At 39.8% G+C, this 14889-nt stretch overlaps 1 protein-coding gene across 1 annotated transcript in view; it reads left to right on the top strand.

The window, feature by feature from the left end:
* The window catches only part of VPS13D (vacuolar protein sorting 13 homolog D), a 104281-nt gene that overhangs the window by 72446 nt on the left and 16946 nt on the right, over positions 1-14889 (top strand). Inside the window, 2 exon segments of the mRNA XM_035901911.1 lie at positions 5848-5980; positions 7765-7960. Coding sequence (XP_035757804.1) covers positions 5848-5980; positions 7765-7960 — 329 coding nt within the window.

A 14889-nucleotide genomic window follows, 5' to 3' on the forward strand; every position in this document is an offset into this window, starting at 1 on the left:
CACAATTCAAAAGAAAGTGGCCTCTAGTTTCTAATGCCATCAATCTACTTGAGTTTATTATATAATTTATAGCTATATTTTATGTTGATAACTTTTTAATGCATATAAAATATGTGTTGGCATACTATTTTAAAAGTATTTAAATAATATCTAAAGAAACAGATCATTGTTTCATGCTAAGAAGACAGCTTATTAGTGTTTTTTAAAAAACTTGTGAAAATAATGTTCTGTGTAAAACATTTTGTACTATGTAAGAACGTATGTCAGGGTGGGGGGGTGCCAGTATTTTCCAGCTGATATTTACTGTATATATATTTATTAGGGTTTACTGTTAGGTTCACAGTATGCACTGGTTTGAGATGTTTATTCCTTTGAAGCCGTCTGTTCTGCGATGCCTATCGCTTCTGTTGGGAGTGCATCAGAAAGAAGGTAAATGTTGAGGCAGAAGAGGGGAGGAAAATTAAGTTCCCAAACTCATATTCCTTCTTAGGGCTGTAAGGAAGAATGTATTTGACAGAACTTGCATTCAGAAATCTGATAATCGCTGTTATTTCTTTACCTATGCAGCCTTTGTTTCCTGTGATAAGCAGCTCTTCTCTTTTATGTGGACAGTTAATTATATTTAGGGGAGTTCAAACTGTGGAACGACTTTTAATCATCGTGACAAGGGATTTTCCTCTTTTGGAAAATGTAAGTGTGTGTGAGAACTGATGATGGCATAAGTCACAGTTCTAAGTTCAATAAATTGTAAATACTCTTTTCTACCTTGCTGAAATAACTTACATAAATTCGTGCTGTGGTCTCTGAGAACCAGCTTTTATTATTGGAGATAGAAGTATGAACATCATCGATGTGTGGTGTTCAAGGTTTTCTTGAAAGGCGCTGGTTTGGGGCAAGAGTTGAATGGAGTTCAACAAAGAAACTCCTTTTTAAAAGAGTTCTGCAAAGCAAAGGTAAGAACTGAGTAAACCCTGTGTTTTCTAATTTAAATGTAATTTGTTGTGAGGTTTGCACAGAAGTTAAAACTGACCTGTATTTCATTTCATCGCTTTCTCCCTTAAAATTCCATCTTGGAATGTTCTACTTTGCTCAGTCAATAATATTTGTAATGTACCACTCTGATGCTAGAATTACAATGGAATGTTTGGACTAAAGTCATAATTGTGTATTTATCCTTTTGGGATGTCCTTAGAGGACCAGGCAGTGCCAAGAGCTTAGAAAGACTTTAAAAGATTTCTTAAAACTTATTTCCATGCTGTGTGCTTCATGAGTCTGGCTTAGAGGGAACGTGCGGTACAAAGTCTAGAATTAGTTTTCATTTGCTTTCAATTCTTCTTGTGCCCCATAAGCCTTATACTTTGGCACCAGATTTGATTCCCAAGCAATGTATATGGGCAGTTTTTGTTTTCTTGTATTGCTTGAAACAGCAAAGGGTGCATAATGAGTGGTAAAAGGTTTTGCGGCAAAACTTCCTCAATTATTGAGCCTGTAAAAAGAGAAGGAAACACACACCAAAAAAACCCCAAAACACAAGTAGGTTAGTTTCTTGCACAGATGCTATTTCATCTGCTTTTGCAGATCGTGGTAGATAGTTAATATGGATTGGTGACACCATGTAAACATAAACCAAGAAATGAATCATCTGTTTACTTGAATCTACAGAGGTGGTGGCTAAGGCCAGTGTGCCCCAGGCTTATGGAAGTGTAATAATGTTTTCAATAATTGCGAGGTGCTGAGAGTGGTTTACGTGTTGTTCCAAAGACAGCGTTTGCGAACTGTGGTAGCGTAGTGTCCTGGAATTTGGAGAGGAACGTGAAAGGCGTTGTATTTCACCCTCCTCAGGAGGATCAGTTTATGTTAGACCACATAGGCTTAAGTTAATGACATGTCATGGGTTGTATTTTCTGCTTGCAACCGGTTGGTAGCTTCACATCATATATGAACTAGTGTGGGACGAAAACCAGGGTTGAAGTGTCTTTAGGATGGGGACCTGGAAGAAAAGGTCAGTGTCCCTCTGTAGAGGGGATGTACGGGAAGCACCATTTTGCTTCAGGGACAGAAAGAGTCAGCGGAGAAGGGTATCTCTGAATGAAGGTGGACAAATGCTCAGATGACTGGAGCTTTTTGGAGAGGTTCTCCTTTTTCTGTCCAGGCAGAATGGATAAGGCAAAAGATTAAACAATGCATATTAGTGATAAGTTGAAATATTTTTAGTACCTGAAATGGCAGAACTTTTAATTAGTAGTGTGGAAGACCCATACTTCACTTTGTTTGGAGATGCCCGGTTGGCAAATACCCAGCTTCTTACCCGTACCTAATGTGTAGACTGGCTTCATTCAGTAATGCTTTGGTGCCTTTTGGTTAGGAAGCAGGCAACTTATCTGAGCTGATACTGATGTATTGTGTAGCAGTTCTGTTTCAAGGAAAAGGATATCTGAAATGGGGAAAAATGCAGAGATAAAAGACCAAGTTACCAATGTCTTTTTTTCCATTGGCAAGTAGACAAAGAACTCATTATGAAAATTAGGATAGAGAAGGAAGGGGACTGGGTTTTAGAAATCCCTTGATTAGTTTCATGTTTGTTCCACAGACTGTTGTATTCGGTTATGTTGGCATTTACATGGTCTTAAGTAGGCTTTGAAGTTATCAGGTCACACCTTATTAACAAAAGCTAAGGAAGACAAGGGTGGATCGCACTTTTGTTGTCACCTTTGTTTATCTGGAGACTATTTTCTGCATGACCGGGTTAACAGCTCAGTAAGCCACCATCACTGCTCTTGCACAAGTCTTAATATCTGAATCTCAATATCTAATATTGCACTAAAAGCCAAGACATTTAGGGGGAAAAACACAAGTCTGCTTTTGTGCTTTAACTTGTTCAAATCTCCTTTCAAAGTTTAAGCTGGACTTAAACTGCTTCAATTTGCGATGCTTACTCAACTTTCTGATCCCATTCTGATCCCTGACCATTTTGGGGGAAGGTATTTCTGAGGTGCACAGAAAAGGATGGTTAAAAATTTCTGATACCCAGCAGTTATTTCACTCACGTGGTATTATAATTTGAGAGATGACGTAGGTCATTTGGGACGTAGGATTTGGGATAATGCTGACACTACGGTCTGAATCTTTATTGCAAATAAGAGCCTAAACCTCACAGCAGAAAATGGTGAGTGGCTCACTTGCCTTACAGACCTTAACGTGACTTGCTAACGCCTGTGAAACGTCTCGGTTGTTTTATCTTCACTGACGTTTTACCTCTAATTGGCAAACTCGGTCATGTTACATTCTGAACCTCAGAGCAGGAAAAGTGCTGCAATGGTCCCCAGCTGGAAATTGTTCAGAAGCGACCTCTTCACGGGCGCTCACTGCGGTAACCCCTTGGTTTAGGTACAAATGGTACAGATGGCTACAAAAGTTTGGCTTCGGTCTTTGTTAAATGAGGCCAGAAAACAAACAGTACCCGGGGGGCGGGGAAGGAGGAGGCATGTCAAAAAGGAATTCAACGTGAAGTTCATGTTCTGTAATTAACGTGTTTAGATTTTGTCACCCTAGTCAAGGCAAAATGGAAACACTTCATGACACATTTCTACATTAGAATCCTGAAATTGTTCTATTTACAGCTGTAATGCAGTGTTACTTTCTAAATAACACAAACAAAAATGTCCCCATTTAACTTTCGGTCTACAGTCAATGGAGACTATGACTTTTAAACTGTGTGCATGTGACTTTTTTTTCCTCCTTACTGAGACATTAATTTACTATTACATTAAAATTCTTTCTATACACTAAAACAGAATTGTTATTGACTATTAGGTGTCGGATTCTGCTTCACAGAGGAAGGAAAATCTGAGGAAAGACTGTAATGTATTTACTGGGAAAGCTGGTATAGTGGAGCTCGCCAGTTTAGATGGGGGGAAGCCAAAGCTGTAAGCAGAGCTTACCAATCTTGATCAATATTAATAAGTTGGTTTAGTCCTGCTGGCTGGTTGTCCGATCGTGCACTAAGGTAACTTTCAGAATGCGCTCTTGAAAAATCATTTTCAGGCCTTGACAGACTCCTTAATGAGGTTTGAATTTTGAAGGCCTATCGAGCCTTTTAATTGTTATAGCAACTACTCATCCTCTTAAAGCAAAATATTTCTGCAGAAAAAAACCCAACCTTAAACAGAGTTAATAGAGAGCTTCAGGTTGGTTTGTATTTCTAGGCTAACTTAAAAAAAAAACCACAACAGCTACATTAAGTTCACAAAGAGGTCAGGAGTAATTCAGTCACTGATGATGATGCTCTGTTCAGTGTCCATATGATCAAGTCACAAGAAGGGTCATGGGATTTAATTTTCATTCATGTTGTTAAAGTCTACTTGTTTAGATAATTGGAGCCACTGGACTAGTTTGTCTTTGAGCTGGAAAGAAGTATCTAAAGCTAGGAAATCATGTCATTAGTAAAAGAGAAATGCAGCCTGGGGAAAAAAGACAGAAAAAGGAAGGGAACTTCATCATTGCAACAAGCATAGAAGCAAACTGTTCGCAAATTATTTTTTAACCTTCGGTGTATTAGAATCAGAATTTCACACCAGGTTTTATTTGTCTTCTTAATCACGTAGGGTTTTTTTAACATAACTAATACAGATGCAAAGGAGATAGCTTCGCTGCATGCACTAAGCTGAGCGATGGAAAGGGCAGTGCCCATATACAGTTCCTAAACAATGAAGTACCAGTCGTAGAGGAGCTGTGACCAGGCAGGACAGCAATGATTTTACCATTGCTGCAGCAGCCCTAGTTGAAGACACAACAAAGCATTAAATTATATTTCCTTTGGGGGGAAAAAATGAAAGTTCATTTACTGAAAGGAGAAGATTGTAAGAATGCTGATGCTAGTTGAGCGAGGTATGGAAGATGAACAAACTACACATAACCAAAAAATAGCTGGTTTTTGGAGGCTATTCCAGGAAAATGCCTGCTAGGGCTCCTTTTCTATAATAATATCCTGCATATGAGGTAAGGTTTCAGGTTTTTTGTCTCCTTTTCTTGCCCCCGTCCCTCCACCAAGCTTCTGTTTTATATCTGATTACGTCAAACTAAAGGTCAACACATCACAATAGATCATTTTTATTTGGTGCTTTTTCATTGACCGGTACTCAGTAATGGTTAGAGTTCTCAGAACAAACCGTGTTTGGACTCAGATGTCCTCTTTTACCTGTAAATACGTCTCAAGTCTTCCCCCATATGGTTAGAGGTAAGTGGAAGGAGTAACAATGCTCCACACCATGTTCAGGGTTCCCCCTAGACTTTTGTTTCGTAGTGTAGAGGACCTGTGACCATCTTTCAGTGGGTCGCCCCCTGTGCTGCAAGGAGTGTGGCGGGGCTCCCCCACCAACTCTTTTCACAACAGAGCCATTTCTGCATTGTGTTACTAAGAAGAATTTAATTAACTCTTGCAAATGTTTTTGTTTCGTGACAGGCATGTTACCTCGAAACTTTTCACATGTCTTTGCAGAAGAAAAGCTTTGTATCTAAATACTGTTCTTGTGAGCTTTCGAAAGGTTACAGTTGGATCACCGGCACTTTGGTACATTTACAGACTTCATTTATTTTGGCTTGACACTGCAGTTGGGCGCCTACTTTTTGACCGTCACCTCAGGATTTAAGTTGCACCAATGGAAAGCACAGGTTAACGTACCTCAGCTTTCTGCATAGCAAAAAAGCTGGAGTGACTACGTATGTGGAACAAAATGAGTTGTACACATCTGTATTTCACAGCTAGAATCTAGGAGTTTTCTTCAGTAAATCTACATAAGAGAAACAGCTTTTGTTCTTTTAATAATGGACAAGGTTGCTCTCTTACAGTTTGCTGGGACCTTGTCAGATGGTTTGGGAAAGACAATGGATAACAGACATCAAACGGAACGGGAATACATTCGATATCATGCTGCAACGAGTGGAGAACATCTTGTAGCTGGAATCCATGGACTTGCACATGGTAACCTTCAGCTGTAAATTAACTCATTTCTCTCTCAAAAGTAATGATGCGGTGCAAAAGTACAGTTCATATTCCTCTTGGCGATGATGTGAAGCCAAGGAAGTGGAGCTGCAATAGGCTGTGTATTTGAACTTGAATGCTTGCAGGGCAGGGAGGGGGGCAGATGGGACTGTTTGTTTTTTAAGTTGACAGAAACTACATTTAAGAATAATGTCTTTTCACCTGTAACTCTAAGTAAAAGCTTTTTTGCAGATTCAAGCAAAATTTCAAAGGAAATTAATCCAGACTTTCAGTTTCTTTGTAGAGTCTTAAAATACCCATGCAAACAGTTTTTCTGAGGGCCAGACATTAAAATAAGAACGAGTATGGTCGGACTGTAGCTTTCTTGTGTTTGCTTTCAGTTCCAGAAGCCTGAGTTTCCTCAGAATCAGTACCTCAGTTTAAAGTAACATTTCACCAGTTGGGTTATTTTGTGGTTTGGTTTTGGTTTTTTTAAGTCTACTAAGAACTGGAGAAATTAATTTGTGTAAAAGGCAGTGGGCGAGTCTTAATTTGGCCAGAATCTCACATCAATTTAGTTCATGATTTATCTGTTGAAGAAAGTTAAATCAATACAAGCCAAGTTTAAATCAAATATTTATATTTTGCATCATCTTGAGTCCGTTTGTTTAAATGTCAGTCTTTTAGCGCAACTGTTGCAGCCTGCGCAAAGATAATCTGGCTTTCACGAAACCGGCAATCTTTTCTGTGCTGAGCAGAAGTCTTTATGCTGGACTTTTGTCATAGAGAGACTCTGTAGGTACTTAAATGGATCATGAGAGAGGTTTCTCTCACACCAATGTGCTGGCAAGTCTGATACAAATTACATTGCTAGACATGCAGGAAATCTGAAATGTGTCAGTCTTTGCTGAAAAGTCAATTAGAAAAGCACTTTGTTGTGTTGTATTATCCAATAATTAGTGGGACTGGTTTAGTTTAATTCTGTGGAGTTTTGAAATGCTTCCCATGCAGTTTTTTCAAAAAAGCAAGTAACAGTTAAACCCTATCTGTTGAAATGTAGGAATTAACCATAAACCATGGTTGCTCAAGAGAAATTATTTAAATACTTTGTGCATCTCAAGTTTGGAAGTTAAGGTGCTGCCTGGTCTGTACTTCAGTTACAGACCTTAAAAGAGCACCTGGCTGCTGAACGGGTTCTCAGGTGATATAACTGTCCCAAGTCTTCTGAAGCCTCAGTAGGTTCTTGAGTTCTTCAGAGCACTCAGATCCTCAGCAACAGAAATGTGCACAGAAATGTCTGTCGGCAGCCCCACAGTTAAAATCACACAATGCCAGTTTAAAATAATTGACTTTTTCTGGTAGGGAAATGCACTTTTCTATTTTCTGTCTCAAATTGTATAAGGTTCTGTGGCAATAGAATTTTGTCACGTTGTAAGTAACTGCTTCACCTCAGGCATAGGTGAGGACTGTTCCTGTAAATACAGCTGGGAAATAAAACAGTATAGAAATATTGAAAAATATACATATTTCATAATGAAGTAAATCTTTTTCTGTGGGATATTCTTGTCTGTGCATATACGTCTGTATACTATACATACAAAGTATAAAGTTATTAGCTAATGTAATCAGTTGTGAAACAGGTTTTGTATTACATTAAATGCCCAGTAGGTTTCTGTCAAGCTTGACAGTGAATCTTTCAGGCAGACAGCATCAGCTGTGACAAGGCTCTGTCACTTTTCGAGGCAATAACTTCTGGCCTACTTTGCTGTTCTTGTCTTTGCTAGGTATCATCGGAGGATTGACAAGTGTAATAACTTCAACAGTTGAAGGTGTGAAAACCGAAGGAGGTGTCAGTGGTTTCATATCGGGCCTTGGGAAGGGGCTGGTTGGCACAGTAACCAAACCTGTGGCTGGAGCTCTGGATTTCGCATCGGAGACTGCACAGGCAGTGAGGGACACTGCAACTCTAAGTGGGCCCAGGTCAGTAGGCAGTTTGTATTTCCAATCAATAATACTGTAAAAATGCATATTAATACCTGCTGCAATTTCGGATCCAGTTATCTTTCCTTACCCAAAGAAACAATAATCTAATTAAGTTTAACATGAGCATTCATGATGTAGCCCATTTAATTCAATTTGCTTTTTCTTTAATAGGTGGCATTTGTTGATACTATAACAAGAGTGAAATTTGCAGGGAAAAGCTGCAACACAAAATAGGAATTATTAAGCTAGAGCATTAGATTAAAGCAAAAATTTTTAAAGGCTGTATATAATGAGATATATATAAACTTCCACTATGGAATCCTTATGCAGAGTTGAAATGGAAAAGTTCTTTTCCCTGCTCTACCCCTAGCTTCCATTTAGCTGTGCAGAAAAACAATTCTTCAAAGGTTTGAAGAGTCCTGGCATCACTGTAGCGTCATTATCTTCCAATTTTCATTTTGTAGAATAGTGCTCCCTTACAGAAAGCGTGGATATATGCCCTTGTGTCCCCAGGCATACCTGTTTACCGTACATATGTGGATGTTAAGTGTCAGCACGTGAGGGCAGATGCTTTGGCCTGCTGTGTTCAGTTACTAGTGAAACGTGGTCTCTACAAAAATAATGATTATGTTTAAACTAAATGAATGTTCAATAGCACTATGAATGTGGAAGAGGGAAAGGGCTAAGTTATAAAAAGGCTGCTCTGAGAGAAGATTCTTTTTATTCGTTGTGGCCAAGAGTTGAGTTTATATGATAGTGCTATGCCAAGAAGTCCTGTTGTACGTACGTGAGATCCTGCGTGCTGAAGAAGTGAAAAGAAATCCTAAGTAAATTTATTGGCAGAAAGCTTAGAGAAAAATGTTTGCAAAATGTTGGGGTTTCTGGTTGGTTTGTCTTCCCATTTGGCTTTTCCATTTCCTGTGTTTTATTGTGCCACGCTTGGAGTCCTGAAGCATCTGCCATCAGTGTTTCAGTAAAGAACCCTAAGCTTGATGAAGTGTGAGTGAGGTGCAGGAAACTTTGCAGAGTGAACCTAGGTGTACTTTGTTGTGAAAATGGAAGTGTTTACACGTACATCTTATGTGTTTGGTACTTAGCTTGATTTGTAAAACCAAGAGGTCAAGGATTACAGTTTGGTAAGCACATGGGAACTCGCAAGTGCATCCCTGAGAAAACACATCTACTGTTTTGCTTGTGCGTGTCTTAATTTTGTGACTGTAAAGATTGATTGATTGATTTAAAGGAGGGGAGTAACACACCTGGCTATACTGTTAGTTGTCTTACCAGCTGAGCTAAGTTTTTATTATAGTTTGTTTCAAGATACACATATACTTAAAATTCATGTTTTGGCATACTGCTACGAGATACGGCTTATGCACAGTAGCGATGATGTTATCAGCAGTTGAGAAACCAGACAGCAGCTGGGAGAGGGCCTCCCGCCAGCCTTATCTCTAGCTTGTGTTTGCCTGTGTGACGTACTTCCCTTTAACTTGTTAACTGTCAGTGAAGAGATGGGCTTAAGACAGATGAGCTGAGCCACGTTTTTGCTTCCACTAGATTCTGAAATGCTGTTGTCTTACATGAGCACTGTGAAATTATTTTATTGTTTGCACACACTCTGCAAAAAGTTTCTGACCCAGCAACCTTCTACAAGGAAGGGGGCAAAAAAACCCAAACCAAACCAAAGAAACCAACCAAAAACCCCAAGCAAAAACGAAAACAAAACCTTTCTCACTTACTACACTTCTCCAGTCTATAAAATCTGATCAAAACTGATTTTAGATAAACAAATGTACCTGAGAGTATGTAGATAATGTAGGAGGGGAAAAAAAAAATCCAAAACCACACTACCGAGCAACCTTGCACTGGTGTTCTGTGTGGTAAGGGGTGGTTTTATGTGCTTATATAATGAAGCAACCAAATTGTTCTTTCAGGCGTATAAAAAAAAAACCAACAAAGGATTTGTACATTTTTTAGACTGCTGTGTACCAATATCCCCCTGCCGCATTTGTTAACTGTTCAAATATGCGTGGTTTGGAATCAAAATAGAACAGTGTTCCAAACCCAAGTTGCTGGCTCCAGTTGAATATTCTGTCTGAGCATGCTGGGCCTTGTAGACTCCTCCAAGCTAAGTGCACAAAACCAGCTAACCCCGATGAGTGTACGTTTATGGCAGTAACTGCTCTCAAGTGTAGTTTTGAACAATTGACGAGTGTGAGTTGAAAAGCTTGGTAAGGGCCATCCTGACCTTATCTTGAGACTGACAGCGTATGTGCAAGTTTCCGGTATTGGCGCAAAGTTGAGTCAACCAGTTAATTAGGGTTGCATTTAAATAGCGTGATACATAACCGTAAATTATAGGCCCCTTGCAATTCTCTAATTACATGGTTGAATTTTTAAAAAGCCCTGAATTTAAGCTGCTTGACTTTAACCATTGGATCAGTTTTGAATGAGATGAAGAATTTTAATGGAGGTTGTACGTTTTCCTAAAAGGCATGTTCTAATTCCAGCAAGGTTACTGAATTGAGTAGAGCACTGAGGAGGGTTCTGTAGCTTGCGTTACTGTCATTGTGCTACATGGACCTCAGTCTCTTTTGGCTTCAAAATGTATTGGTTTGTACTGGGACTCGTGCAGCTAGCACAAACCCTGCATTTGGAACACAGAGCCAAACTAATACGGCTGAGACGCAGACGATGGCTGCATAGCTTATGGTGGTAGTTTAAAAGGTGATGTGTTTAAAGTACAAGAAAATATTTTTTTAAATGTGACTTTAGGCAGGACTTTTTCAAGGCCAATCTTATAACTTATTATGTAATCATGTAATTTATCATGCTTGTTATTTATGAATAAAGCTGCCTTAATACTTTAAAATTTTAATGCAGAAGAGAGCATAAAATAGTTGTTGACAATGCAGCATACATCTAATTTATAAACAGTTAATGCCTGTGACTTGATACCTTTTTTTGAGTGGGTTTTATGTGTTCCAAGTACTCTGTAGTGTCACATACAAGAGTTCTGATTATTTCCATATTTGTCATATACTGCCAAAAGTCTTAAGACCAGTTCAAAACAGGAAAGCTGTTATGTCTCTAGATATGCTTGGAAAGCTCTCTCCTAGAAACGTGTTTTAAGTCCTAGTGCAGCCCAAGTAAAGAACATTTATATTTAGATGTGTGTCTAACTGAACAAGCAATGCAGGAAGCTGCCATTATGGCTTTCTCTCAGGCTTCTGCCAGGTCAGTGCAAGTTTAAGATTATTCTTGAACTGTTGTTGCAGAGGTTTGTGTTCTTTCCTGATAGTCACAACGTGAAACTTTGGGGGAAGGAGATAACTTCACGACCTACCCAATTCTAATGAATTCTGCCAGGGAACTGGCAGGAATAGTTTGAGATTGGCAAGCCATTAATGGTCACAGAGAATCCTTATGTAAATATTTGATTCTTTTAAATGTACTTCACCTGGAAGGAAGCAGCCTGCACTAGTTGTTCTTTTCTTCACCACCATGCCATGCTCAGAAATTTGCAGTGAGGTTGCGCGGTTTGAGACCATGTCAACAGCAGGTGATTTTAATTTTTTTTTTCCCATCCCTCTGTTAGCTATGATTTCGACTGTAAGGTCAAAAGCAATAGATGTGCGAGCATGAGCATCAGTGACACTGGGAAGTAGCAGAAAATACGTACCTAATTGTACGGAACACCAACTCGGCCAATACATGACAAAGAGTATATTCTCAAGGGTCTTGAGTTTTAAAGATAAATATTGCTTGAACCTTAACACTTCAGTGTGTCCCAAATTCCATCCTGACCTTGGACTTGATCTAGATCTTACTTCAAGAGTCTCTACAGTAATGTCAGGCATGTGTGGGCCACAACTCCGGTGAAAGAGATGTTATTCTTCTCCTGGGAAGCCCTTCCTAAGATTTTCCTAGGAGCCAGAGAGAAAATACCTCTATTGGCTGGTGTTTATGGTGATGTATAAATCTGGAAATGTTGCGTACAGGACAGTTTGGCTCATTTGTCAGTCTAATCTATAAATGACTCGGGCAGTGTGATTTCCTTCATGTCCTCTTCCCTCTTTTTTCCCAGTGGGATAAGGTCTTTATCATTAACTGTTTTCTCAAATGATCTGATTTCTTTTGAGCAAGTTTGGCCATTTTAGTCCTGCGGCGCCCTGTTAATTGGCTGTAGACATTGGCTTTTCCTCAGTCTTAGCCCTACCTCCCATCTTCAGTCACTGCTGAACTTGATTTTATGGGTTTACATTCTTCTGTCATTAGTCTGTCCAGATTCTTCCATTGCTGCTGCTGAGTTACTTTGAAATCCCCCCCAGTCTGCAAGTTCCCATCAGTATTGTGTGAAAAGGGATCGTCGTGTCCCTGTTCTGTGACAAGCTGTGCTCTGCAAGTCATCCAAAATGGTGTTGGCTGGTTTTACTGCCATATCACGTTGCAAATTGATATCCAGTTTTCTGCTTGCTGTTTTCCCCCAAGAGGGTTTTTTTTTTATGTTTTGTTTTATTTTACTGCTTTGCAAATATCTCCTTGTCATTTAATATTTGTGTTCTGGATTATTTTTCCCCAGATGAACCAGGTTGCAATTTTGTAGGTTGAATCCCATTTCATTTCCTGCCATATTTCTGACCTCTTCAGGTTCTTCAGTACTTCACTGTCCTCACTGGAGTTTTAAACGCCTCTTAGTTTGTCCTCTCCAAATATAATTTTACATGCTGCTTTTACTAGGTCCTTGAAGTTAAGTGAGCCTGGTTTTGCGCCCACACATTTTGCAGCACCTCGGTAGACGCTTCTCCCTGCTTTAATCATTTTTTATTACCAGTCTCACCTGCTCTGTATTCTTCTGTTCAGTTTTAATTTACCACTGGTAACTGTGCCCAGTTCTGCTGGAGGTCCTGTTCTGTTCTTCAAATGTCTGCTCTTGCTCCTTGCCTTAGTGAATGTAGATTTTCTTGTGGGGGAAGTAGTTCTTCAAACTGCAGCCCTCTACCTCTTTTCTATGGATAATTTCATCTCAAAACCTTAATTTTTTTTCTGAAAATCCACGTCAGCTATTTTAGTTTCTTAACTGGAAAAAGACAAGAATCCACCATCTAATAACAGGATCATAGAATCATAGAATGTTTTGGGTCGGAAGGGACCCCTAGAGCTCACCCAGTCCAACCCCCCTGCAGGGAGCAGGGGCAACTTTAACCAGATCAGGTTGCTCACAGCCCCGTCCAACCTGGTCTTGAATTTTCCCAGGGATGGGGCCTCCACCACCTCTCTGGGCAACCCGTTCCAGTGTTTCACCACCCTCATTGTAAAGAATTTCTTCCTTATATCCAGCCTAAACCTACCCTGCTTCAGTTTAAAACCATCCCCCCTTGTCCTGTCACAGCTGGCCCTACTAAAAAGATTTTCCCCATCTTTCTTATGGGCCCCCTTTAAGCCCTGAATGGCTGCAATCAGCTCTGCCCACAGCCTTCTCTTCTCCAGGCTGAACAAACCCAGCTCTCTCAGCCTGGCCTCATAAGAGAGGGGCTCCAGCCCTCGGATCATTTTTGTAGCCTAAGACCTAAGATGATTTCTAAATAAATGAAGCTACCCTTAAGAATGAACAGAAAATGGTTCTCTCTTCCTTTTGCCTGTTCAAAGGGTTTCTTACTGCCATGAGATGCTTCTGGCTTGTAGTTGTAACTATGGTTTTCTTTCCTACAGCTTTCTGTGAGAAAGGTTTATTTTTTTCTTGCCCTTACTCAGAACTTATTTCCCAAAGGAATGACTCTGATTAGAAGTGCAGTCTTCCCTAAACTACACAGAAGTAAGTCTCACATGCTGTACATCAGGAAACTTTTTGTCAGAAAAGTCTCAAGTAATGATTATATTTGACTGCAAGTGGAATCCTGTCAAGATGACTTTGCATATTCATTCCACCATTCTACTTCCCCTTAAAGCTCTATGGAAGGAATTCAAGCAGTTGAGGCCTGTGGTGACTCTTCTGGAGCGCCTAAAATCATGAGAATTGAGGATGGGGTGTGCTGCCGTCCTGTATTTCACTGCAGTTCGGAATCTCTGCATGCTCATACAGTGACTAATCCTAAAGCAGTCAGTCTTTAGTTAATAAAACTTGATTCAAGAAATAAAAATACAATTTTCAAAGTGATGTGACTTTAGAAATTAAGGGGAGTAGAGTTAAAAGCTTCTGTGTGTGAGAAAGAAATGTGGAGGGGGGAGTTTTTTTGGTATTTTTTGCACCCTACAGGACTGACAGGCTGGGCACCTCAGTTTTTTGCCTTTGCCTTCCCCCTCTAGACAAAGAGCTGAAGGGTAATTACTGGGGAGCACAGCCTCTGTTCTTCACAATAGAGCAGAATTTGCTGTGTATGAGTGAAGAAAAGAACTCTAATGCAGATACTTTTCATTATTTTTTTTAATCCACAGAATATAGTAAAAGAAAGATGAACCTTTAAAACATTCCGTTTGCATAATCGTATTTCATTGCATAGTCTGTACGTCTAGAGCTGCACGTATAAAAGGGTCACAGTTTCCTGTGTTCCTATGTTGTTCAGTGTAGGAAGGCACTGTTCGCTGCTTCGCACCCAGCGGAAGGCCAGGTGATTTGGAGAACCTGAACTTGGTGCCAACATACCCCTCCCCCTTGCCTTTTTAGAGGGTTGAATGGGCATCAATTGGTGCCCGCTGTAAAACCAAACTGTAACGCCTTTATACGCATCGCTGCAAATACCTTGCTTTACGTCTGAATAATGTTTCCGAGAGGGCATTGCCAGGCACCTGCACTATCAGACACCATTTATATTTGGAGTATTTGTGAAATCAGATGTCTTTACAGTTGGTTGTCTTTGTCCCCTTTTTTTGAACTTAATTTAACTGTTCGGAAGGAGTGAAAGGAAAAAAACCACAGTGTTTGGACC

The sequence above is a fragment of the Egretta garzetta genome, unplaced genomic scaffold (assembly GCF_000687185.1).
Source record: "Egretta garzetta isolate BGI_Z169 unplaced genomic scaffold, ASM68718v1 scaffold69, whole genome shotgun sequence".
In the NCBI taxonomy this organism is placed as follows: domain Eukaryota; kingdom Metazoa; phylum Chordata; class Aves; order Pelecaniformes; family Ardeidae; genus Egretta; species Egretta garzetta.